The following is a 26,249-nucleotide window of genomic DNA, read 5'->3' as shown; positions in this document are numbered from 1 at the left end:
GAGTAATTCCTGAGTGAAAAGCCAGGAGTAACTCCTGTGCATTGCTGGGTGTGACCCAAAAAGCAAAAAAAAAAAAGTTTACACACTAGGGATAGAGTTTGATTTGTAAGGTCAAACAGTTCTTATTGATCTGTCTCACAACAATAAATATACTTAACAGGACTGCACAATATGCCCAAAAATTGTTATTATGGTAAAAAAAAATTTTGTTATTGTATTGTTTTGCCACCCCTACATAAAAAATATTAAGATTCCAACTGCAAATCAAAAGACAAACTTAAAGGTTAAAAATTAAGCAAAAACTTGTATAAAATATGTATTTATACTTTAAGTTTTATATTTTTCACATGTATTATAAGGCTGTGGTAGTATTTCTAATAAAAAGCACCCCAAAATGGAATTTGTCAGCATGTTGAAAAATTTGGTTAAATAACTTATAAAACTTGGGGGGGGGAGATGTAGGCCACCCACATGGGTGCTCAGAGCTTACTCCTGCCTCTGTGCTCAGAGCTCATTCCTGGATGCTCACAAAACCATCTGCAGTGCCAGGAATGGGACTAGGTGAAACACATGCAGACTCATTAGAATACTAATGAGTAAGATCTGCTCAGCGATTTAAGATGTGGTCATTGGGATTTCATAATGTAGAAAGATGTTAAAGATATATTTTATTGGGGGAAAAAGCCTACCAAAAAGTGAATATTCCAAGCCGTGAGCATTAGTTGTAAAACAGAGGCTATGGATTTTGTGATCTCTTAAATTGCTGAATAATCGAAACTTGGTCAGTATAAGTGACTTATAATTTCACTGATCATAAATGATAAAGGAAATGTTCATCAAGAAAAGCTAACAATAAATTCATGCGATGGCAAGATACAGATGATAAAATTGGAAGAGTAACCTTCTAGTCAGGCACATCTGATTCAAATCTCTTTTTTTTTCCTTTTTTTTTTATTAGTGAAACACCATGAGGTACAGTTGTAGATTTACAATTTTTTGTGCTTGGGTTTCGATTATACAATGATCAGATACCCATCCCTCCACCAGTGCCCATTTTCCACCACCATGGATAATATCCCCCCCACCCCATCCCCCCATCCCCCCCTGCCTCTGTGGCAGGGCAATCCCCTGTGTTCTCTCTCTCCTTTTGGGTGTCGTGGTCTGCAAAAGAGGCATTGAGTGGCAAACATGTTCAGTCCATAGTCTACTTTCGACATGCATCTCCCCTCCTGGGAGGATCCTCCAAACACCCTTTATTTGGTGCTCCCTTCTCTATCTGAACTGCCCTTTCCTCTAGGATACCCGGCTGGCCTCTGAGTTATGGAGTAATCCTCCTAGTGTTGATCTCAGCTATTCTTGGGTATTAATCTCATATTTTGTTACTTTATATCCCCCAGATGAATGCAATCTTTCTATGTCTATCCCTCTCTTTCTGACTCATTTCGCTTAGCATGATACTTTCCATATTGTACCACTTGTATGTAAATTTCATGACTTCATCTTTTCTAACAGCTACATAGTACTCCATTGTGTAGATGTACCAAAGTTTCTTTAACCAGTCATCTGTTCTTGGGCATTCAGGTTTCTTCCAGTTTCTGGCTATTGTAAAGAGTGCTGCAATGAACAAACAAGTGCAGATGTCACTTCGACTATACATTTTTGCCTCTCTGGGATATATTCCCAGGAGTGGTATTGCTGGGTCAAATGGGAGCTCAATTTCTAATTTTTTGAGAATCGTCCATACTGTTTTCCAGAAGGGCTGAACCAGTGGACATTCCCACCAACAGTGAAGGAGTGTCCCTTTCTCGCCACATCCACGCCAGCATCGGTTGCTTTTGTTCTTTTGAATGTGGGCCAGTCTCTGAGGTGTGAGATGGTATTTCATTGTGGTTTTGATCTGCATCTCCCTGATGATTAATGATGTGGAGCATTTTCTCATGTGCTTTTTTGCCATTCGGATTTCTTCTTTGAGAAAGTTTCTGTTCATTTCATTGCCCCATTTTTGGATGGGGTTGGATGTTTTCTTCTTGTGGAGTTTAACCAATATTTTGTATATCCTGGATATCAACCCCTTGTCAGATGTGTATTTGGCAAATATCCTTTCCCATTCTGTAGACTCTCTTTGTATTTTGGTCACTGTTTCTTTGGAGGTGCAGAAGCTTCTTAGTTTAAGATAGTCCCATTTATCTATCTCTGTTTTCACTTGCTCGGCCAGTGGCGTGGCATCTTTGAAGATACCATTAGCTTCAATGTCATGGAGGGTTTTGCCAACTTTGTCTTCAATGTACCTTATGGTTTCTGGTCTGATGTTGAGGTCTTTAATCCATTTCTGATTCAAATCTCTTAACGACTTGTGGCCTTAAAAGAAAGGAAGATATCTGAAGGATGGAGGTTTCTCATCTTTATTTTTTTTTATTAAAAAATTTTTTAATAGTGAGACATCATGAGGTACAGTTGCAGACTTACACATTTTTGTGCTTGGGTTTCAATTATACAATGATCAAATACCCATCCCTCCACCGGTGCCCATTTCCCACCACCATGGATCCCAGTATCCCTCCCACCCCCCCATCCCCCAGTTTCTCATCTTTAAGATGGCTGATATGAAGTAGATAGAGTGTTAACTAGAATTCATCTGTCTTACAGACATTGGGAGGGGTGGGAGGGGGTATATTGAGGTTCTTGGTGGTGAAAAATAAGTATTGGTGAAGGGAAATGTGTTTGATGATTGCATGACCGAGACTTAAACCTGAAAGCTTTTTTTTCCCCACAGTGGTTCAATAAATAAATTTTTTTAAAATAAAATAAAATGTAAAAAAAATAAAATAATAAAATAAAATGGCTGATATGTTTCTTTTCTCTCCCTATACTGGCCATAAGGTACAATAATACAAATGTCTAGAACTTAGTGATACCTGATAAGTGATTACTTTCAGATTATTATGTGAATTTAACATGAGTGGATTTTTAAAATATAATTTAGGAAGCATTGTAAAATAACTTTACAAGAGAATTTAGTTCTTGGTTTGGGGGGTACTGGTAGGTATGTCAAACAAAGAGGGAGAAGAGAACCTTGGTATTTTTTTTTAATAGCCAAGATACCTTTATTTTATTTTTTTTCCCTTTATTTTTTTATTTTTATTTTTTTTACAGTTGTAGATTTACAATTTTTTGTGCTTGGGTTTCGATTATACAATGATCAGATACCCATCCCTCCACCAGTGCCCATTTTCCACCACCATGGATAATATCCCCCCACCCCCATCCCCCCATCCCCCCCTGTCTCTGTGGCAGGGCAATCCCCTGTGGAGAACCTTGGTATTTGTATATGTATATGGTGTGTACATAAAAGAGGTGGGGGGTGGCTGGAGAGATAGTGCAGCAGGTAGGGCACTTGCCTTGCATGCAGCCAACCTGGGTTGGATCCCCAGCTCTCCAGAGGATCCCCTGAGCTCCTTCGAGAGTGATCCCTGAGTGCAGAGCCAAGAGTAAGCCCTGAGTACTGCTGAGTGTGGCCAAAACAACAATAGCAAAAAAGAGAGGTGGAGGGGAAAGCTGAACTACTTGGATTTTAAATATTTCTAGGGGGCCAGAGAGGTAATACAGCAGGCAGGGCACTTGCCTTGCATATGACCCACCTGGATTCTATCCCTGGCACCCCAATATGGCACCCAAAGCTCATCACGGCTGGACTCTGAATGCAGAGCCAGGAATAAGCTCTGAGCAATCTGGCTATGGCCTCTAAACAAACAAAAAACAGAGAGGTAGGGGGCAAGGGAGGAACTATTTGGACCTTATTTTAGATATTTTTAGGGGCCTGGAGAGCTAGTGGTGGGGTTAAAATACTTGCCTTACATGCAGCTGACTCTGGTTCCATTCCCCAGCTTTGCACGTCCTCTAAGCACCATTAGGAGTCACCCCTGAGCACAGAGCTAGGAGTAGCGCTACCTGGTATGAACTCCCTCCCAAAAAATTAATCAAAATATTTATGACATCGCAGCCAACATGGCCGACCCGAGTTCGATTCCTCCGCCCCTATCGGAGAGCCCGGCAAGCTACGGAGAGTATCTTGCCCGCAAGGCAGAGCCTGGCAAGCTCCCCGTGACGTACTCGATATGCCAAACACAGTAACACGAAGTCTCATGATGGAGATGTTACTAGGCCAGCTCGAGCAAATTTATGACATAACTTTTAGCAACATGTAATGTCATCAATGTTGGCATCTATTATAAATGTTAAATGCTCAGAGGAAGTGGTGTTAGCTTCCAAATTAGAGAACTTAGTAGAACAGGAAAGATTTTAGAATGAAAAATATATTCTAAAATTTATTTTCCAATGCAGTAATTCAGTTATTACCTGGCTATTTTGTATTTTCTGATTGATTTTTCTGATTTTGAGACATTAACATTTTTATTTGTCATTTATAGGTTTTTAGAACAACTGTTTGAGCGCCACATAAAACAAAATAAACATCACTTGGAGGAGGTTTGTCTTTTCTTAGCACTTCATTACAAAAGTTCTTCCATAGAAAGAATCTTTAAAATTTGCATATCGTTAAGGAATGCATTAAAAAAGACAAGCTTTGTTTTTTTTTTCCTTTCTGGCCTCTTTGGCGGGGCTGGGGAGGAAAGGCATGTGTTGGGGAAGAAAAAAATGTTAAGCCTACTGGGGTCAGCAGTGGACAAAGGCAATTCAACCTGATTAGGTTAATTAATAGAATTATTGTCTTTTTTATTTTTCCATCCTAGGACAAAATGCGTCAGATGCTGCATATCCTAAAGGTGGATTTAGGCTGCATATCCAAGGAAAACTCGGTCACCATAAATGTTGGTATGTCGAATTTATCGGATTTCGAAACTGATGGAAGTTCCAAACAAGATGATTCTAAAACCGAACAGGATATAGAATTGCAGCTGGAACGCAAGCAGTACCTAAAAGCCCTGGACATGCTACTGTCCCTGCCAAAGGATGAGAATGAGCTGTCTTCGCCGAGTGACTTTCACCTGCCCCCCCATAAATCCAAGTCTTCTGAAGAGGTCATCGTCCAGCAGGTGAATGACGAACCCACGTGGGACCCTTTAAAGTGGGTTGAAAGAAGTGCCGCTGTGTCAGACAGCCCAAGGAACCAGGACGCCTGTGTGAACGTTGTGGTGGTCGACAGCGACTGCGAGGAGGCGGAGCTGTCCAGTGAATTATGTTGCCTCGATACAGCCCTACCCCAACCCGAGGAGCTGTGTGGTGTCCAGGATGACGACGACACGAAACTCACGGAGGAACTGTCTCTGGAAATCATAGAGATCAGCACCCAGAACTGCACTCCAGTCACTGATCAGCATTGATACCCCTGATGACCAGTAGTGTAGTTCAGTACTCCTTTTCACCCTTTTTTTTCCCCCTTAGTAGGATTTATACATTCATTTTCCTGTGATGTATAATAATAAATTACAGTAATTTAGCAGCTTAAAATACTATCACTGGTTGTCACGAAGTTTTTGTGAATCAGGAGCCAGAGACAGCTGGGAGAAGATTCTGCGATGGGGCTGGAGTGATAGCACGGTGGGTAAGGTGTTTGCCTTGCATGCATCTGACCCGGGTTCGATTCCCAGCATCCCATATGGTCCCCTGAGCACTGCCAGGAGTGATTCCTGAGCCAGGAGTAACCCCTGTGCACCACTGGGTGTGACCCAAAAACAAAGCAAAAAAAAACAAAACTCTGTCGTATCCCCGTGTCCACAGATCACGTGGGCGGTCTTGCATGTTGTTCTTTGGCTGGGGGTGGAGGAGATCATGACCAATGGTTCTCAGGGCTACTCCAGGCTCTGCTCACCAGAGCACTCCCAGTAGTGAGGAGTATCAGGGACTGGACTGAACTGGATTGGCTGTGTACAGGGCAAGCCCCCGACCCCAGGGCTATGGTCTTAACTGGGGGACAGTTAGCTTCCAAACTCTTTTCAGACTGTTGGGTGAATTCCTTTTTATTTTTTTTTTCTCGGTGCCTTTTGGGTCACTCCTGATGATGCTCAGTGGTTTCTCCTGACTGTGCTCTCAGGAATTACTCCTGGGGGTGTTGGGAGGACCCTATAGGATGCCAGGGATCAAACGCCAGATCAATTAGGTGCGAGGCAAATGCCCTCCCCACTGTATTATCACTCCTGCCCTGAATTCCTTCCCTGAATTTCTTCCTCAGAGAGCTGTCTGAGGGCTTCAGTTCCTTGCCAGTGTTGCCACTGGAGGACCTCAGCTCTTGGAGGCTGCCTGCCAATCCCTGACACTCAGCCCTCATCGCATGGCCATTGGCTTCTTAAAGTCTAATAAATGTATCGAGGGACTCTGCTAGTGAGTTGACCATCAGGAATGCTTCTCTGTCATCTTAGACATTACCCTTTATGTTCAAAGCAAGTCATAGACTCCTGCCCATGCTGATTTGAAGGGTGCGATGTTACTCGAGACTATAAATGCCAGGAAGTGAGGCTCAGCAGACATGAGGGGCCACTGCCACAGTGTCTTTGCTCTTCCAGAATAAAAACTTCAGATACAGGGCTGGAGCGATAGATAGTACAGCAGGTAGGGTGTTTGCCTTGCACACGGCCGATCCAAGTTTGATTCCCAGCATCCCATATGGTTCCCCGAGCACCGCCAGGAGTGATTCTTTTCTTTTTTTTTTTTTTTTTTTACTTTTTGGGTCACACCCAGCAATGCACAGGGGTTGTTACTCCTGGCTCTGCACTCGGGAATTACTCCTAGGTAATTCCTACCCGCTGTGCTATCACTCCAGCCCCAGGAGTGATTCTTAAGTGAAGAGCCAGGAGTAACCCCTGTGCATCGCCTGATGTGACCCAAAAAGCAAGACAAAAAAAAAACTTCAGAGACATAGTTTCGTGGACAACGGGAAATGGTTTATGGTGTGCAGATGCTGAGACTTTAAGCCTTATCTGTAGTATCTGTCGGGTTGGTTTTTGGGTTTGTTTTATTTTTTCTCACTTTTCTACAGTATCAAAACCTCAAGGCCTTTCTAGTTGAACTAAGGCAATGTGAGAGCTGCCTAAAAAAAAAAAAATAATCTTATCAGGGTAAACACTACTTCCACTACCCAGCCGTCGCCACACTCCAGGACGCTTTCCGGACTCGCGCGGCAGCTCCGGCCGAGACCCACACACAACTGAAGACCCACAGAACAAGGTAAGCGGAACTCTCTGAGACCTTGGACTCCAGGCTCGGCGGACCCAGGGACAGAGCTTCTCTGCTTGCTCCCACCACCACAGGTGACAAAGGGATTCTAATCAGGAGCCCCACCCTACCCTGCCCTGTCTGCTTCCATCAACCACCCAGGGATCGAATTGTGCACAGGAGACCCACCCTACCCAGATAAATACCCCACTGGCAGACTTCCACTCTCGACACTACTTCCACTACCCAGCCGTCGCCACACTCCAGGACGCTTTCCGGACCCGCGCGGCCGCAAGCGGCCACGCGACACATCATAAGACACTAAATACCCGTCTTCTGGAATTGTCGTACCATATTTGATAGGGTTCAAATATGGTAACACCTACAAGGGTGATTAGAGGTCACCCCAAAAGCCTCTATCCCTCTCGGAAAGACTGGCAAGCTACCGAGAGTATTCCGCCCGCACGGAAGAGCCTGGCAAGCTATCCGCTGTGTATTCGATATGCCAAAACCAGTAACTACAACTGGTCTCATTCACCTGACCCTGAAGGCTTCACCGACATGGCAGCACTGAGAAGGATGAGAAAGGAGAGGCCGACAAAATCTCAAGGCCGACCTAGGCTGCCACAACGAAGGAAGACAAAAATGATCGTCTGTACTTTCAATGCACGTACGCTAGCATCAGATGCATCCATCGAGGACCTGATGGTACAAGCGCGAATGATCAAGTACGACATCATTGGTCTGACCGAGACAAGAAGACACGAATCTCACCATGCCGTTTTCGACACTGGAGAAGAATTGTTCCTCGGAACATGCGATAAAAGAGGTGTTGGAGGCGTCGGTGTCCTTGTCAACACAAACTTGGCCAAGAGCATTGATTCATTCGAATGCCTAACAACCCGAATCGGACGTTTACATTTGAATAGATGTGGCTCACTGCCTGCAGTTTCTATCTTCGTTGTCTATGCACCAACATCTCATTATGATGAAAGAGAAATCGAGAAGTTCTACATGGAGCTAGAGAAGTTCTATAAAGAAGACCACACCTTCTACAAGATCATTGTGGGTGATTTTAATGCCAAGATAGGACCGAGAAGATCAGCTGAAGAACTTCACATCGGAACCCATGGCCTAGAATGGAACGAACAGGGTGAGAGACTGTCTGAGTTCATCATGTCGACCAAGACCATTCATGGTAACTCACAGTTCCAGAAGGCAGAATCTAAACGATGGACATGGGAGTCTCCCGGTGGACGATTCCACAACGAAATAGACCACATCATATTCAATCGACGGTTTTGCCTGACTGATGTCGCTGTTGTCCCAAAATTTCGAACGGGATCGGACCACCGTCTCCTTCGTGCAAAATTCTACTTCACAGAGCGGGGAGAAAGGGCTGCAAAGTTCAAAAAGAGAACTCCCAGAACGACCACCAACTGGGAACTCTTTGGTACTATTGCGGCAACATGGGAAGATGCCATTGTTGACAACATTGACGAGGAATACGATCGACTGGTTCAGCACCTCCATGAATGTGCGAGGAACGCCAAGAGAGAGATAGCCACAAAAAGTCGCCTATCTTCGAAAACTCTTGAGCTAATTCGCCAGCGTGGTTTGGCGCATGCCTCAGGCAACCGCAAGCTAACGTCCGAGCTTGCAAAGCAGTGCAGAGATGCGATCAAGGAAGACCTCAAAGAGAGAAGAGCAGAAGTACTGGTAGATGCGGCAGAAGCCGGGAAAAGTATTCGTAACGCCCGCCTGTCCTTCGCCAACTATAAGACCAAGATGACTGCCCTCCGACGTCCTGATGGATCCATCACATCCTCCAGAACGGCAATGGAGAAGATTATCCATGACTTTTACTCAAATCTCTTCGATAGCCATGTCCACTTGCCGACATACCAAATTCCACAGGATGGGTATGTCGTTCCCAACGTTCTCCCTTCCGAAATCCGACACGCCATTTCGTCAGTAAAGAAGCAAACAGCACCCGGCCCAGACAAGGTCAGACCTGAACACCTGAAGAACCTGCCGTCAGTACTCATCAATACACTGGCTCGGCTCTTCACTCGCTACCTGTCTGAATGCAAGGTTCCATCTCAATGGAAAACCAGCAGGACCGTACTACTGTTCAAGAAGGGAGACATCCATGACATTGGCAACTATCGCCCGATCTGCCTATTGTCTGTCATCTACAAGTTGTTCACTCGAGTCATCCTGAATAGGATTGGCAGAACACTAGATGAAGGACAACCATGTGAGCAAGCAGGGTTCCGCAAAGGATTCAGCACCATCGACCATATCCACACGATAACCAAACTCATTGAGGTTTCTCGGGAGTTCAAGATGCCGCTCTGCTTAACGTTCATTGATTTAAAGAAGGCCTTTGATTCTGTTGAGACGGAAGCGGTCATTGAAGCCCTAGCCAATCAGGGCATTCAAGCCCAATACATCAGGATCCTCCGTGAGCTGTATTGCGGATTCACTACCAGGATCTCACCATTCTACAAAGAAGTGATCGTTGATGTCAAGAGAGGGGTGCGGCAGGGTGATACCATTTCACCAAAACTCTTCAGTGCCACCCTCGAGAACATCATGCGACGACTGGAATGGGAAGGAATGGGAGTGAAGATAGATGGTCGGCAACTACACCACCTCCGCTTTGCTGATGACATTGTTTTAATAACACCAAACATCAGCCAAGCGGCACAAATGCTGGCCGACTTTGACCGTGAGTGTGGAAAGGTAGGACTACAGCTGAATCTTACGAAGACAATGTTTATGAGAAACAGCCTTGTTCCTGACGCCCCATTCGCTCTCAATGGAACGACCATCTCCGAATGCAACAGCTATGTGTACCTAGGTCGAGAGGTCAACATGACAAATGACCTGGCACCCGAGCTGCGCAGGAGGAAGAGAGCGGCTTGGAACGCCTTCAAGAACGTCGAAGAAATAGCTAAGAGGACGAAGAACCTCCGGCTCCGGGCACATCTCTTTGATTCCACTGTTCTTCCTGCATTAACATATGCCTCAGAGACCTGGGCCCTACGCAAACAAGATGAGAACGCCATTCAGGTCTCCCAAAGAAGAATAGAAAGAGCTATGCTTGGAATATCACGTTTCACTCAAATGAGAGAACGAATCCGGAGTTCTGACATCCGTCGACGATCAAGGATCAGGGACGCTGTCTCATTTGCCAAGGTGTCGAAAATCAGATGGGCTGGTCACGTAATGAGATTTAAAGACGACCGTTGGACTAGAGCTGTTACTGATTGGATTCCACGGGATGTCAAGAGACCGCGTGGCCGCCCACCTACCAGATGGTCAGACTTCTTTGTCAAGGTCATGAACGATCGGTTTGAGGCCCTCCATGTTCCCGGAGCGAAAAGATGCCATTGGGCTACACTAGCACGCGACAGGGACAAATGGAGACGTTACTGGCGCCCGCTCGAGCAAATCGACGACTAACGGGAAGTTAAGTGATTAAGTGATCAGGGTAAACATTCTGGCAGACTTCCATGGTAGGTCATGGATGGGATCTGTACTGTGATGTGTCCCAGAAAACGCCTCTTTCCCAGTAAAAATGCAATTGAATAATATATATGCAAAGTTTTGTTTGTGTTTCAGAATGGGACAGATTCTCCCTCATACTCTGGATTCCCTCTTTCCTCCCCAACCCTCCGTTGTCAAGGTTGTGATGCCAAAGGCTGCATGCGGGCCTCTAATACTGGCACATTTTTAGCTATGGTGCTCCTGAGCTTGTGCTCACTCACGTGAGTCACCACCGTGTTTTCTGTTATAGTGCTTCACCTTAAGCCTGAACACATGCCTGCTTGGAGTCACGCTCTTTTCTTTTTTCCTTCCAATTTGTATTGAGGCACCACGATTTATAATACCGTTACTAAGAGTTCCAGGTATACACTGTCGCACCACCATACTCTGGCCTTCTTCCAAGGTCAGGAGCCCTCTGCCACCCTGCACCTCACCACCACCCCCCCCCCCCTTGGCAAACTCACTTCTGTAGTCTGTTGAGGCCTGTTCTCATGACCACATGCTCCCTTTCTGTGTCTATTTCCCACAAAGGAGAACAATCCCCCTGCGTCTGTCTGTCTGCTCCCGACTGGCTTCACTCAGCATGAGCTTCTGTAGTTCCATCCATGTCACAGTGAATTGCAGGGCTTTATCTTCGAGCTGAGCGGTGACCCACTGCATACGGAGGCCACAATCCCTTCACCCATGGTCTGGGCTCTTGGGTTTTTTCCAGATCTCAGCCCTCGAGAGTAGTGCTGCACTGAACATAAGGGGCGCACTTTCGAGTTGGGGCGTCACATTCTGACTGGGACCTGCTAAGGCCGAGGTGGCACTCCAGGCTCTCCGGGAGTCACACTTCCTGGTTACGAGACAGTCACATCTTTTTCCAGGTTCTCCCTCCCTTTTGTGGCTATGGTCCAGTTGGAAGTGGCGGTGCTCACACCGCAGAGAGGAGAGCTTCCGGGATCACCCTCAGGGGACTCTTAACTAACGACTGCACACTGGAAGCAGCAACACTTTAGCCCATATGCAACATCTGATACACACGGGGCCATGGAGAGTTCAGCCGTCAGGGGCACATGCCTTGCGCGTGGAAGACCTGAGTCCAAACGTCAGTACTGTGTGGCCCTGTGGCCCTGAGCAATGAACTGTCTCTCCTAATTGGCTGAGCATTGCTTGGAAGCCCATTCCCTACAAGATGAAATAATGGTAATCCAAGTGCTCCACTTAGGAGTGATCTCTAAGTTTCCCATTGGTGGGAAGGGAAGTGAAGGCACTCCTGGCTCTGTGCTCTGTGCTCAGAAGTCACTCCTGGCAGTGCTCTGAAGACCACGTGGTGCTGGGAACTGCACCAGACTCAGCTGCAGGCAAGATTCCAGCCCCCAGAATCCCATTCTTTCAGGGTCTTACCATCCAGTGCTTCCTGAGGTAGGGGCAGCACCAGAGTGGGGAAGAGCTGGTGTCAGCAAGCAGTGGCAGGTCCATCACACTCGCAGGATGCTGCCCATCACGTGCTCAGGAGACTGCAAAGTGCAATATGATGTCGCTGAGTGGCCCCTGGGTCCCTGCCATCTGCCTGCCTCTCAGTGCTAAGGTATCTTACGCCTCCATCATTATTGTTCTTCTTCCACCCCAACTATCCAGTTCTCCTGGAATTCTGGAAATTTCCCCTTTATCCACACATGCCCTCCTTCCTCAGTCCTGCAGTCATCAGCCTAAAGCTTCCCTAACTCATCCTTGGTTCCCGTCCCGGATCCTTTGCTCAGAGGTCAGCTTCACCAAGTAATTTAATGAATGTTAAGGAATGGTAATCAAAAGATTTACCTAGTTAAGGTTTAAAACTTTCAGATAGGGGGGCTGAAGGGATAGTACAGCAGGTAGGGTGCTTGCCTTGCACGCGGTCGACCCGGGTTCGATTCCCAGCATCCCATATGGTCCCCCAAGCACTGCACCACCAGGAGTAATTCCTGAGTGCAGAGCCAGGAGTAACCCCTGAGTAATTCCCAGCATCCCATATGGTCCCCCAAGCACTTACACCACCAGGAGTAATTCCTGAGTGCAGAGCCAGGAGTAACCCCTGAGTATTGCTGGGTATGACCCAAAAAGCAAAAACTAAAAATAAAAAATAAAACTTTCAGATAGGTTTTTCAGCCATACTGTGTTATAGCTCCAGGTTCAAACATAATCACTCCTTTTTGTCCACTTGTGCTTATTTATAATAAAAAAATAACCATACAGTTATTAGCTCCTTAACTCAACTCTGGGAAAAGTTTATTTTGAATTTCTGTTGAGTTTTCCTTTTTTTGAGGGAGCAGAGGCGGGTGCGTTGGAGATTTTGGTTTTCAGTTTGGTTTGGGGGTTATTTTGTGGGTTTTGTCTTGGGGGTCACACACAGAAATGCTCAGGGTTTACTCCTGGCTCTGCACTCATGAATTACTCCTGGTGGTGTTCAGGGGAACATATGGGATGCTGAGAATCAAAACTGGGTTAGCCACAAGCAAACTAAACATCCTACGCACTGCCCGTGTGGCCCAAAAACAAAACAAGAAATTTGAGGGGCCAGAGTGATAGGACAGCAGGTAGGGTGCCTGCCTTGCATGTGACTATCCTGGGTACCATCTCCAGTACCCCATATGGTCCCCTGAGCCTTGCCAAGGGTAATTACTGAGTGCAGAGCCAGGACTAACCCCCAAGCATTGCCAGGTGTGTCCCAAAAGCAAAAGAGTCAAAGAATCAAAGCAAAACACCTTTGTGGCTATCTGTTACTTTCCCAATATGTACCACTCCAGCTATCCCAGATTCTGGGGTGTGTGTGTGGTTTGGGGATCCACACCCAGCGCTCAGGGTGATTGGGGGACACGTGGTACCCAGGATCAAATTCAGACCAGCTGCATACAAATCAGGCACCTTACCTCCTGAACTATCTCTCTGGTCCTACCACTAGTTTCTGTAACAAAAGCTGGGCTCTCTGCTTAAACTAAGTTCTCTCCTGAAGTGCTGACCAATCTGAATTCAAGTGCTGACAATCAATCCCAGGAAGACAAAAGAATCTAATTCTCAAACTGTTCTAACAGCACCACCAGAGTGTGAGTGAGAAAAACGGTCCTCTATTTTTTTTCCTTGGTGGACAGATCCTGGTGATTATGTTCACCATCTATAATTGAAAGCAGCTCGATGAAGACAAACCAAGAAAGTTAACACCCACTTGGGTTTGTGTACAAGAGGAAATACTCACTGTTGCCTTAATAATTCAACATGCAAATGGACTTTCAAAGCATCGTTTTTTATTTGATAATTGCTGTCATGTTCAGAAAACTGCCACGTGCATAATTCAGGACCCCTTCAGATGGTTTCTGAGTCTTGTGTCTGTTCTCACCCTCCAACCCACAAACTTGACACAGCTGGATTTTCTCATCTGTCCTCATTTTTCTGTAATTGTATATACTAGGGTATCTAGACTCTATAACCTGGCCTCATCTACAGGCATTTGAAAAATTAACATTCTAAGACGCTTTTTCCCAGGGAAGTTCCTAACGAACTTCTGTCACTGTCACTGTCCTCCCGTTGTTCATCGATTTTCTCAAGCGGGCCCAGTAACATCTCCATCGTGAGTGAGACTTTGTTGTTACTGTGTCTGGCATATCGAATACGTCACAGGGAGCTTGCCAGGCTCTGCCGTGTGGGTGAGATACTCTCGGTAGCTTGCCGGGCTCTCCGAGAGGGGCGGAGGAATCGAACTCAGGTCGGCCATGTTGGCTGCGTGCAAGGCAAACGCCTTACCCACTGTGCTATCACTCCAGCCCAACGAACTTCATTTCTCAATTTTTAAAATGTGTGACCCTGAGCTAAAGAAACTACTCCAATCTAGATTTTTTTTTTTTTTTTAGGAAAATGAACTTTAAGGGCTGGAGTGATAGCACAATGGGTAGGGCATTTGCCTTGCATGCATCCGACCTGGGTTCGATTCCCAGCATCCCATATGGTCCCCCAAGCACTGCCAAGAGTAATTTCTGAGTTCAGAGCCAGGAGTAACCCTCTGGGTGTGACCCAAAAAGCAAAAAACAAATAAACAAATAAATAAACTTTAAAATGAAAGCAGACTGTTTTTGCTTGTTCCACATTAAATCCTGAGGAGAGGTAAATTCCCTAAATTTATATTCAAAATAGTTCCTTTTAAAAGTCAGGTGAAAAAAATTAGTTACAATAAGCAACAATTTTTGTTTATATGATTATGCAAATCTCAGCCCTATCCTGGTAAATTGCATCTCATCTCTAGGTTCATATTACAATATTTGTGTGTGTGTGTGTGTGTGTGTGTGTGAGTGTGAGAGAGAGAGAGAGAGAGAGAGAGAGAGAGAGGAAAAACTGACTCAGCAATGTTCAGGGTAATTCCTGGCTCTGCACTCAGGGATCGCCTATCAGTGTTTGGGGGACCATAGGGGATGCTGGGGCTTAAATCCAGCGTAGCCACATGCAAAGCAAGTGCCTGTACTATTCAGCTCCATCTCATATTTTCTTAATGTGTGAACAGTAACACAACTTACATATTTGTATGACTGTTTTATCCCATGATGAGAGCTTCACAGAAAAGTTGACCTGGCTTGCTAACACTGCTCAGTCCAATACCCCTCACTGTCCTCCTAATGTTTCTGCCTAGACCTTACTCATTCTAGAAGTTTCTTAGCAAGTACACACAAATCCAGTTTCTGTTCTAATTCTGCCAAAGGCTTCTAAGGGCTAAATTCTAGAATTTTCTATGTATTTCACAGTAGATGTTCCAGAAGGCAGTAATAATGAATGCAATTCACATTCCAACTGATATTCTAATACAGACACTTCCTTGTGATCCAAACAACCAAAATGAGTATTTCATCAAAAGACCTCGCTAATCAAGAAAATACCTGGTAGAGATGCCAAAACTGAGTGGTGGAAAACGCTGGGATTTGTAGCCTACTTTTAGTTAAAATGTACATTTTTGGTAATTTTTATATAAAATTAAGAATATCAAGGAACTAAAAGATACTGAGATACATAAAACATCGTGTAAATTTGGCAGACTATCTCATCTTCAATCCAGACACTGGTAAGACTCCAAAACAGTGCTCTATTGTTTTTATCTTGGAAATCACATATTTCAAAGTCCAGTGATGGAGATTCATTTTTATTTGGAAACACTTTCATACTACCTGTAATTCAAAGTTGCAAAATTCAAAAGGGACTCAAAAAAGTTACATGGATTTTTAAGAAACAATGTTGAAGGTGACATTTTAACTGACATTTAAACAGTGTAGTTTAGACCTTGCCATTTACTTATAATCCAACTATTTAAAGAACAAAAGTACACCATATATTACTCTTTAGATTTTTGTTTTACAATATGTTCTTGTCATTGAGACACTTTAAAATGTTTAAGCCTGACACAACACACAAAAAGCCACTTAAAAAAAAAAGTACCATGTGTTGGGGGCACCCATGGAAGCCACAGAAACCCTCAACTTGCCCCCTTTTAGGATTCGAGATGAGAAGAATGGAAGAACTCACTCTAATTTTCTGAATATTTATACCTGGACCTATTGTTCCTTAAGATTGTTCTTTAATGGCCTGTAATGACACAACATTGTTCAATGTGACATGGTTAATTTGTTCCTAAGAAAAGTGTGCCCACTTCCAATATACCCTTTTCATTAGTATCCTCTAGATTTTCCTCTGAAGTGGTGGGTTTCTGAGGAAATCCCAGTCAAGAAAATCCACACAGATGAGGCAAATCCTCCTCACAGGGAACAACGCAGCATGGTGACAGCAGTCAGTAAACTTGCGTGAGGAGTGACTATAAGCATCAGAATCATCCCTTGGAAACGGTCATTTGGAGCAAGAGCCCTAGATTTGCCATTTTGGAGAAGCAACTTTGGAGGAAAGAAGAGGAAGAGATGACACCTTGCTTTGGTGTCTGGATCAGTCTTCACCTACTCAGCAACCATACGGGGAAACCACGGCCTTTGGGGATGACACCCACCACCCGATTAGCCTGAGTCGGATGGCATGGGCAGGGCAGTGGATCACTAAAACTGACCTCACCGGTGAAGTCAGGGGATTAAGGAGCTAAATTTCCAGTACCTCTGAGAACCCCACAGCATTCTCTGATGACCTACAGTCTGGTTTGAAAGATGAGGGAAACCTATTACTAACTCTTTTGTCAAGCAAAGGAAAGGAAAGCCTCTCGTGGCAAGGCATCCTTTGTGAAAAACAAGCCTTTCATTTGTTCAAGAAGAGAGATTTCGTGGTAAAACCTCAAGGAGACAGAGCTCTGAATTTCCCAGGGATACCTGTCTCCAGGACCTGCAGCCAGCCCTGCAGGTGAGCACAGATAATACTGCTTCTGTAAAGATGAAGGCTCCTGCGTCTCATCGTGCTTACTCTGATGTATTCTGCACCTACGTTTCTCCTAGACCCTTTTCCTACATTCTTACTCTCCACCTGTCCCAATACACTTGCGCCACAATGTCCACATAAATTAAAATTCAGTTTTATGGTTCACGTAAAAAGTGCTTAAAGCCCATCTTGATGCAACCGTTTTTCACTTCATTGTCAACCAATAAAATCAAATGAGGTTGATGAATAATACTGAAGAATAAACTGTGATTTTGATGATTCTCTTTCAACTTAAAATGAACGACGTGCTTCATTCTCGGCCTCTCCTGACGTTAACGGACTCCGTTAAGTACTTTAATGACTTGAACTCTTGTTTAGAGAATAGAGAAGGTACAAGCATAATAGAATTTATAGGATAAAAAATTTTTCTGAATATATAAAAAAAATGCTTTCTATGTTTTAAAATAACACTTTTTAGATTCTTCTTGCCATTTGGGGTTTGGTAAGTAAACTGTTAAGTACCCAAGGTTGCTTTTACAAATAACAAAGGATAGTAACAAGGTTTTTAAATACAAAGTTATAAAAGGAGCCACTCATTGTTGGCTCAACCCCACCCCCCCGGAAGTTCAGTTCCTCAACAAATAGTTTAGTCAGAAAATACAATTCCATTATCAAAAACTAGTTTTAAGATAGAAATCTATGCGCCTTAATGATTGCCAGCATTGCCCAGCATAGCCTCGGTAAAACAGAGAATTGTCTAGAAAACACAATCTCTGAAGTGTGTGCAAGTACTGCAAATCCCACCGACCGGACCAGGCCCTGCCCTGACAGCTCACATCTCCTGCCTGCTGGATTGGTTTCGGGGCGGGCGGCACCCCGCCCCCCCACCAACTCTCCAGCCTTCCAGGACATGTCAGACGTGTCGTTCCGTGCGCGGTGAATGAGGGTCGAGGAGAAAACCAGGAGTCCGGCAAACACTGGGTCTCCCACACTGTAAACACATCTCACACGGCCCGGAGGGGCAGGAGCTCAGATGAGCCTGGAGCTTTTCAGGAACTGGATGAGAACTCGGTACACGAAGGTGTACTGGCACAGCGTCTGCACCATCATCATCCTCTGCTGCCGCAGCATGTCCAGCACCCTGGGGATGTCCAGTACCTGAAGGGGGGGGGGGGGAGTGGAAGGGGGGATGGCCACGGGGGTCAGGTCCACCTGCCCGCCTGCCCGCCCACCCTCTCTCCCAGCAGGAAGCTGCTCGGGGACAGAGCCTTTCTCTGGGGCCCCGCATGCCCCATCCAGATTCTCAAACTGTTTGGGAAAGTGCTCGGAGGACGCCGGGGGTGTGTGGAGAGACCTGGCATCCCCAGAATTGTACCCCGCCCACCTCTCCCTTACCCCGGTGAAGGGGAAAGCCTCACCTCGTTGTGTTCCAAGCAGGCAATCATGATCTCGGACAAGATGACCACGCCAGTCCTGCCCACGCCCGCGCTGCAGTGCACCAGCAGCGGAGGGTTGGGGCTCTGGGGCTCTCCCGTGCTGTTGGTGTGGCGGCGGACAGACTGGATCTCCTCCAGGTATGCTGGGAGAGACCAAGAGGGTGGCAGAGGTGTCAGGGCTCAGCAGAGGCGTCACGATCGGAGAGGGCTACAGCTCAGGGGTGCCAGCGCTGCTAAGCCCACCCCAACTCTCGGGGGAACCAGCCTTGCACCCCGTTCTCTCCCATCTCACCCAAAAAAAAAAGGCGTTGGGGAGGATACTGAGGGTCAGGTCAGCCTCACTACCGAATTGGCCTCCATACTGGTCGTTTGGGAAGCTTCACTTCCCCTATGAAACAAGTTCAAGGGTCAGAGAGCTGGTACAGCAGGCAGGGCACTTGCCTGCACGGCCAATCTGTGTTCAAACACCAGGACCCCATGAGTGAGTCCCTCCAGGAGGGATCCCCAAGCATAGAGCCAGGAACAAGCCCCGAGCATCTTCTCTACACCTGCCCCCTAAGAACCCCAGCAGCTGCCAACTTCCAGAACCCAATGAGAAGTGCTGGTACGTAGGTTCAGTGACTGCAAAATCCAGCCCTCAAGGGATAGGGCATGGGCTGGTCCTTCTCATTCCCTGTCCCCATGGAGCCTTGGAGATCACACCCACAACTGCCTCTGGCTGCTATATAAGCTCCTTGTGGGCTACGATCCAGAGATACACAAAAGAATCTCCAAACTGAAAACTCGCTGCAGAGATTTCTCCAGACCCTAATTATCTGGAATTTTGGAGTTTCAGGAGCACACGGCTGCTCTCACAATCACGTGACATCGTATGCTATTCATAACAAGCAACACAAAAGAGAGTATGGGGGAACTTGTCTGCCATAGAGGCAGGGGGAGGGGTGGGATGGGGGGGGATACTGGGGTTCTTGATGGTGGAAGATGTGCACTGGTGAAGGGTTGGGTGATCGATCATTGTATGACTGAAATTCAAACAGGAAAGCTTTGTAACTGTATCTCATGGTGATTAAAATAATAATGATAATTTAAAAAATAATAAAACATTCTGAATAAAAAAAAGTAAAAGCCCCAAGCATCACAGGCTGGGCCAAAAAAAACCGAAGATGATGATAATAATAAAACAAGCCCTACAATTTGAGAGGCCAGGACAAAGGAAATAATTGGGGAACCCAAATCTTCTCCTCTGTGGCTACCTTCAAGTGACCCGGCCAAGACACTTACATAAAAACCCCTTGAGGTCCTCCGGACAGCCGTGCTCGGGCCAGTCGGTGTACTGGAGGTGCCACACGGTCCGCTCCTGCCCCGTGAGAAGGTGCTTCATCTTCAAGCCTGTCGTGGCATAGCAGCCAGAGTCCGTGCGGAACCGTGTCGTGATCTTGAACCTTCCGTAGGTGACGGTGTTGTGCCGGGAGCCAAGTCGTGGCCAGTACCTAAAGCTCTTCTCCCTTCCGCCCTCCTGGGGAGACAACAGGGGTCAAAACAGGGCAGCGCGAGCCACCGCGGGGACCCCTTTACGCGCATGGCACCCCTGCAGCTCAGAAGCCCCAGCCCCACCTGGCACTGATTTCAGTGGTCACGTGCACCCGGAAAGCTGAGGACTCACCTCCTCTGCTGTCACCATGGCGATGATGGCGATTCCCTGCTCCCACACCATCTGCCAAAAATCCTGACAGGTGTTCTGCAGTGGCCCCTGGGTGGCGATGTAATCCCATTCGATCCCACTGACAGAGACCTGAAGGGAGAAAGGAGTGCGGGGACATGCATGGAGGTTTCCACACCAAAAGTGCCAAAGGACTGAATTCGATTCTTCAGCAGAGTCAAGCGAGACTTTGTCTTATTCTTTGCAGTTTCCATGACTGGCCTCTTTAAAAATGCGTGTTCAGGGCTGGAGCAATGGTACAGCGGGTAGAGTGTTTGCCTTCCATGCGGCCAACCCGGGTTCGATTCCCAGCATTCCATTTGGTCCCCTAAGCACCACCAGGAGTAATTCCTGAGTGCAGAGCCAGGAGTAACCCCTGTGCGTTGCTGGGTGTGACCCAAAAAAGGAAAATAAAATTAAAAATAAACAATGCATGTTCTCAGAGAACCCGGCAAGCTACTGAGTATATCTCGCCTGCACAGCAAAGCCTGGCAAGCTACCCACGATGTATTCAATATGCCAAATACAGTAACAGGCCTCACAGTGGAGACGTTACTGGACCCGCTCGAGCAAATCGATGAGCAATGGGAGGACAGTGCTACAGTGCTCCTAGGAGCATGCTATAAATTCACAGAACACTCAAGCAACCTGAGGCAAGTTCCCCAACAGTCTTTCACTTCTCATCTCCATCATTAGAAACTCAGTGGATTTACCTAAACCCTAAGGCCATGACCAAGATCAAGAGAGACAATATATCTGAGGCCTTGCATATAACAGGTATTGATAACTATGGTTCCTCTTCTAGAAACATCATCAATATCACAGTATTCTTCACCTCAAATACAAAGTACTAGCCATTGAAAAGTGCATAAGCCAAAACCCAAAATCGAAGAGTCAGGTTTCTGGAGAAATTTTCTTCTTCAGGTAATCTCACTTTGGAATTGTGAGTTGCAACAAGGAAACATTTGAATAACAATGCTATAAATGTTAATATTCTTCTAACTGCCTAAACTATAATAAAAGCAATTTTTTAAAAATGATTGCTGGGATATCTCTCCCGGAAATATATCCCAGAGGTGCAAAAATGCACAGTAGAAATGACATCTGCTAACTCCATGGTTGGCAGCCTGCCTCATGAGCTGGGGGAGAAGGCAGCTGGGACAGAGAAGGGATCACTAAGTCTCTAATGGTTGGAGGGATCGTTCGGGATGGGAGATGCGTGCTGAAAGTAGATAAAGGACCAAACGTGATAGCCTCTCAGTATCTGTATTACAAACCATAATGCCCAAAAGTGGAGAGAGAATATGGAGAGTATGGGGAAATTGTCTGCCATAGAAACAGGGGAAGGGGGGTGTTGGGAGGGAGGGAGATATTGGGGACATTGGTGGTGGAAAATGTGCACTGGTGGAGGGATAGGTGTTCGATCTTTGTATGATGGAAACTCAAACATGAGGGCTTTGTAACTGTATCTCACAGTGATTCAATAAAAAAAAAAATTAAATAAGAAATGACATCTGCACCTGTATGTTCATTGCAGCACTGTTCACAATAGCCAGAATCTGGAAACAACCTGAGTGCCCGAGAACAGATGACTGATTAAAGAAACTTGGATACATCTACACAGTGGAATACCATGCAGCCATAAGGAAAGGTGAAGTCATGAAATTTGCTTATAAGTGGATATACACGGAGAGTATCATGCTAAGTGAAATGAGTCAGAAAGAGAGGGACAGACATAGAAGGACTGCACTCATTTGTGGAATATAAAATAACATAATATGAGACTAACACCCAAGGACAGTGGAGACAAGGGCCAGGAAGATTGCTCCACAGTTGGAAGCCTGTCTCATGAGCTGTGGGAAAAAGCAGCTGGGATAGAGAAGGGATCACTGAGTCAATGATGGTTGGAGGGATCGCTCGGGATGGGAGATGTGTGCTTTAAGTAGATAAAGGACCAAACATGATGACCGCTCAGTATCTGTACTGCAAACCATAATGCCCAAAAGTAGAGAGAAAGAGGGAAACTGTCTTCCATAGAGGCAGGGGGAGAGGTGGGATGGGGGCAAGGTATACTGAGGACATCGGTGGTGGGAAATATACACTGGTGGAGGGATGCATGTTTGATCATTGTATGACTGAAACTCAATCATGAAGGCAATATAACTGTATCTCACAGTGATTCAATTAAAAAAAAAATTTAAAAAGATTGCTGGGGCCAAACTGATAGCACAACGGGGAGGGCATATGCCTAGCATGTGGCTGACTCAGATTCAATCCCAGCATTCCATATGGCCCCTCAAGCACCACCAGGAATGATTCCTGAGCACAGAGTCAGGAGTAATCCCTGAGCAACTCTGGATATAGCCCCCCAAAAAATATTGCAAGAAGTGTAGAAAGTTAATAGATGGCACCTTTGTAAGTAAAAGCTTTGCCAATCACCATAAAATGTCCCAGACGTGGGGCCAGAGGGATAGTACAGTGGGTAGGGTGCTTGCCTTGCAAATAGCCAATCAGGGTTCAATCCCCAGCACCCCATAAGGTCCCCTGAGCCCCACCAGGAATGATCCCTAAGCACAGACCCAGGAGTAAGCCCTGAGCACTGCCAGGTGTGGCCCAAAACACAAAAAAACAAAACAAAACCCCAGACTTATGTATATTACAATGCTTGCAGGGACTGGGGAGATAGCTCAGTGGTAGAGTACTTGCTTTGTACACGTGAGGCCTTGGGTTTGATCCCTGGCACTATCCTCCCTGCTCAAAGAAGCATCGGCAGTATCAGGAAGGGAAAAACTAGCAATCTAGTTCTTCCTGAAAGAACCCGAGCTAAAAAGAGGCCTTCACATGTAGTACGACAAAGTTCTAGAGTTGTGCCTTACACATAGGGCACCTTTAGTTCAATCCCCAGGACTGCAAAACCCCAAAGGCTAGGAGATGGCTCAAAGGATTTAGAGCATCCTTTGCATGCTGGAGACTTGGCGGCCATCCCGGCACCATTGTCACATATCAGGTTTGACCCTTAGCACTGCTGGGTAAAGTCCAAAATCAAAATAAATTAAAATTAAAAAATATATATATTTAAAGTCATGTGCGTGTTCCCCAAGCCCTGGAACAGTGCTGAAGGCAGAGGATTGACCACGCTGTGGACATCACTGCTGACCTTGACTGGGTCATCACACGCTCAGGCCTGGCATGTGTTAGCCCCAGACTGCAATACAGTTGCCACCAAGGGGTCAGTCCGAGGGCGTTCCCAGCAGGCAGACGCGGCTGTCCTTGTTATCTGACCTGAAACCTCCCATCTTGGGATTCCTCTAAAGGCTCCTCTCACCTTAATATGGGAGGCGTTGATGTACCCGGTATTGTTTTCTTTCGTCGGGACCAGTTCCACTCGGGCGTCGTCATAGGGAAGGACGTCTTGGAAGCGATTTCTTTCTGCATTTTCAGGGAGTCGTGCTGTGGAGCACTCCCCGTCGACCAGCCGCTTTTTAAGAATCCGTTCATATTCCGTGAACACCATGCCCTGTTCTAACCGCTGCTCCAGGATTTTACACTGTGAAACGGTTGGTTGAGACAGTATGAATAAATACAGCAGCTGGTCACCACAACACTGACCCCATACATCTGAGACCTGGCTATTTCAAGTTTGGTCATTATTAAGAAACTCCAGGTAAAAGCAAAGTCAAACTTTTGGGGGGGGGCGGCTGGAGCAATAATAGCAGGGAAAGCGTTTGCCTTGCATGCAGCCTACCCAGGTTCAATTCCCAGCACCCCATATGGTCGCCCGAGCACCACCAAGGGTAATTCCTGAGTGCAGAGCCAGGGGTAACACCTGTGCATCGCCAGGTGTGACCCAAAAAGCAAAAGCAAAAAAAAAAAAAGTCAAACTTTTCATACTCCCTCACTAGAGGAGTCGAAAGAACAAATGCAGTCATTCTGTTGGGGGGAAAAACAGAACACACTCTTCTAGTTCAAGATGAAGAGGAGCCCATAGCACTTGTTGGATTCACTTTCTCTAGATCTACAGCGAATTTTTCTGACCGTCCAAGACGTGGAAAAAGTCCCTGGGCAAATACTACAAGGAGGGCAATCAATTCCAGTCTCTGGAACCAAAGCTTCAAAGTTACCATCACCATTATGCAATGCTGCTCAGTCTCCACTGCAATAAGCTCAAGAAGACTCAGCTGAGCAGCTCCGTCAGACCCGTCAGATTTCACCAGCCAAGATAAAATAAGAAAAAGCTGGGGCTGGAGCAACAGCACAGTGGGTAGCGCATTTGCCTTGCATGCATCCGACCCGGGTTCCATCCCCGGCATCCCATATGGTCCCCTGAGCACCGCCAGAGGTAATTCCTGAGTGCAGAGCCAGGAGTAACCTCTGAGCATTGCCAGGTGGACCCAAAAAGAAAAAAAAAAAAGCATAACTAAATAAATAAAAAGAAAGAAAAGGCCACGGCTCGCCCCAGAGATGCCAGGCATAATTAAACCTCAGAGCAAGCACATCTCCGCCACAAAGGAACCTTTGAGAAAAGCAGTGAATGTTCTACACCGTTTTCAGGTGGCTGTTTTCCCTCCCGTGTGTCACCTCGAACTTTAAAGCCACCAGAAATCAAGAGCACCCAGTCTGGAGAGGACGACGGTATTGGACGGTCAGGGGTGGATGCGGTGGGGTATAAACACACAGGGCAGGAGGTAAGGCGGCCACCGGGGGCAGGAGGACAGGGAAGCACCATAGATAGAAACAAACAAAAATCAGCGGAGAGACGGAAAGTCTTGACAGTAAGACATGAGCTATAAATGTGATCCTGTTTGTCACCCAGATGGCAACCCTCCTCAACACTCCTGCGGGCATGTCCCTGGGAGCCAGGAAATCCAGGGGACCCTCCCGGGGCACTGGTGCCCGTACACACCCGCTCATCGTTGGTCGCTCGGGCAGGCACCTCCTTCCCTTCATCCGGCAGAGGCAGTCGGGAGAGGGAGAGTCCGTTTAGAGCAGCCAATTTGAGAGGACCGATTTTCTTTGCATCTCTCTTTTTCATTCCCTGCGAAAACAAGCAGACAGATCTCTGAGGCGGCACAAATGCGACAACCGCAGAGGGCCAGGCAGGGACTGGAGACCAGGAGCCTAGTGAGGGAGGATTCCTGGGCCGGCCCACACCCCCTTGGCTGAGGAGGAAGACAGGCCTTTCAAGGCCAACGCGCCGATAAGCGCCCCAGATAAAAAGGTTATGAAACAAACGCAGCTGGTTTCTAGGAGCGAAGAGAGGGGGAGGCTCCCGGCTGGCCACATTCCTTCACGGGACCCACATCACAAAGCATGACACACCAGAGTCCCCAAAGGGGTGCCTTGCATGCCTACCTGGTTGAAGAAATGTTTAGAATTCTTGGTGCCGGGGAAGGAGCTTAATGAGCTGAGCACATGCTTTGCATGCAGGAGGCCTGGGTTTCATTCCTGACACGGCTTGGGTTCCCAAGCACTGCCAGGAGTGACCCCTAGCACAGGGCCCTTGAGTACTGCTGGGTGTGACTGGCCCTCACCCACCCAAAAATTAAAAAGTATAGATATACCTCAATACTAGAGCCCTTGCCTTGCATATGTAAGACCTTAGGTCCAATTCCAAGCACCAAAAAATAAAATAATAAAATATACGTACGTGTGTGTGTGTGTGTGTGTGTGTGTGTGTGTGTGGTGTCAGGGATCAAACCAAAAGCTTCACACACATAAGGCATAAGTTGTACCACAGAGTCACCTCCCCAGGTCCCATAAACCAGTTCTTCAAGCTCGTTCTGAAAACAAAACCCTGAACATTTCCTGTGGTCCATTCTGTGGCAGACTTCCTGCATCTGTGTTGCAGGATCACCACACTTCTTGAATCACCCTATTTTTATTTTTAAAAAAACTTTTTCTTGTGGTACCGTGATTTACAAAGTTATTCATAGTACCGTGATTTTTACAAAGTATATTCATAATTGAGCTCCAGGTATACAACTTTCCATCACAATCCCATTACCCAGTATTAGGGATCACTCCTGGCTAGGCCCTAAGACCAA

The 26,249-nt window shown here is 46.3% G+C and overlaps 2 protein-coding genes across 5 annotated transcripts in view; one reads left to right on the top strand and one right to left on the bottom strand.

Annotated features, from left to right (window-relative positions):
- The window catches only part of SPATA7 (spermatogenesis associated 7), a 33,289-nt gene extending 27,818 nt beyond the window's left edge, over window positions 1-5,471 (top strand). For all 4 annotated transcript variants that reach the window (XM_056133765.1, XM_056133764.1, XM_056133763.1 and 1 more), the window contains 2 exons: window positions 4,428-4,485; window positions 4,749-5,471. In XM_056133765.1, coding sequence (XP_055989740.1) covers window positions 4,428-4,485; window positions 4,749-5,339 — 649 coding nt within the window. In that variant the 3' untranslated portion in view covers window positions 5,340-5,471. The remainder of the gene's footprint in view (window positions 1-4,427; window positions 4,486-4,748) is intronic.
- An 11,906-nt stretch (window positions 5,472-17,377) lies between these two features.
- Window positions 17,378-26,249, bottom strand: part of PTPN21 (protein tyrosine phosphatase non-receptor type 21) — a 93,798-nt gene continuing 84,926 nt past the window's right edge. Inside the window, exons 14-19 of the mRNA XM_056134022.1 lie at window positions 25,109-25,240; window positions 23,531-23,752; window positions 20,170-20,298; window positions 19,788-20,022; window positions 18,489-18,649; window positions 17,378-18,228 (exon numbers count right to left, since the gene is read on the bottom strand). Coding sequence (XP_055989997.1) covers window positions 18,100-18,228; window positions 18,489-18,649; window positions 19,788-20,022; window positions 20,170-20,298; window positions 23,531-23,752; window positions 25,109-25,240 — 1,008 coding nt within the window. The 3' untranslated portion in view covers window positions 17,378-18,099. The remainder of the gene's footprint in view (window positions 18,229-18,488; window positions 18,650-19,787; window positions 20,023-20,169; window positions 20,299-23,530; window positions 23,753-25,108; window positions 25,241-26,249) is intronic.

The sequence above is a fragment of the Sorex fumeus genome, unplaced genomic scaffold (genome assembly GCF_029834395.1).
Source record: "Sorex fumeus unplaced genomic scaffold, SorFum_2.1 ptg000098l, whole genome shotgun sequence".
NCBI lineage: Eukaryota > Metazoa > Chordata > Mammalia > Eulipotyphla > Soricidae > Sorex > Sorex fumeus.
Note: the sequence above shows the minus strand (reverse complement) of the source record. Positions and strands in the feature narration are given on the sequence as shown.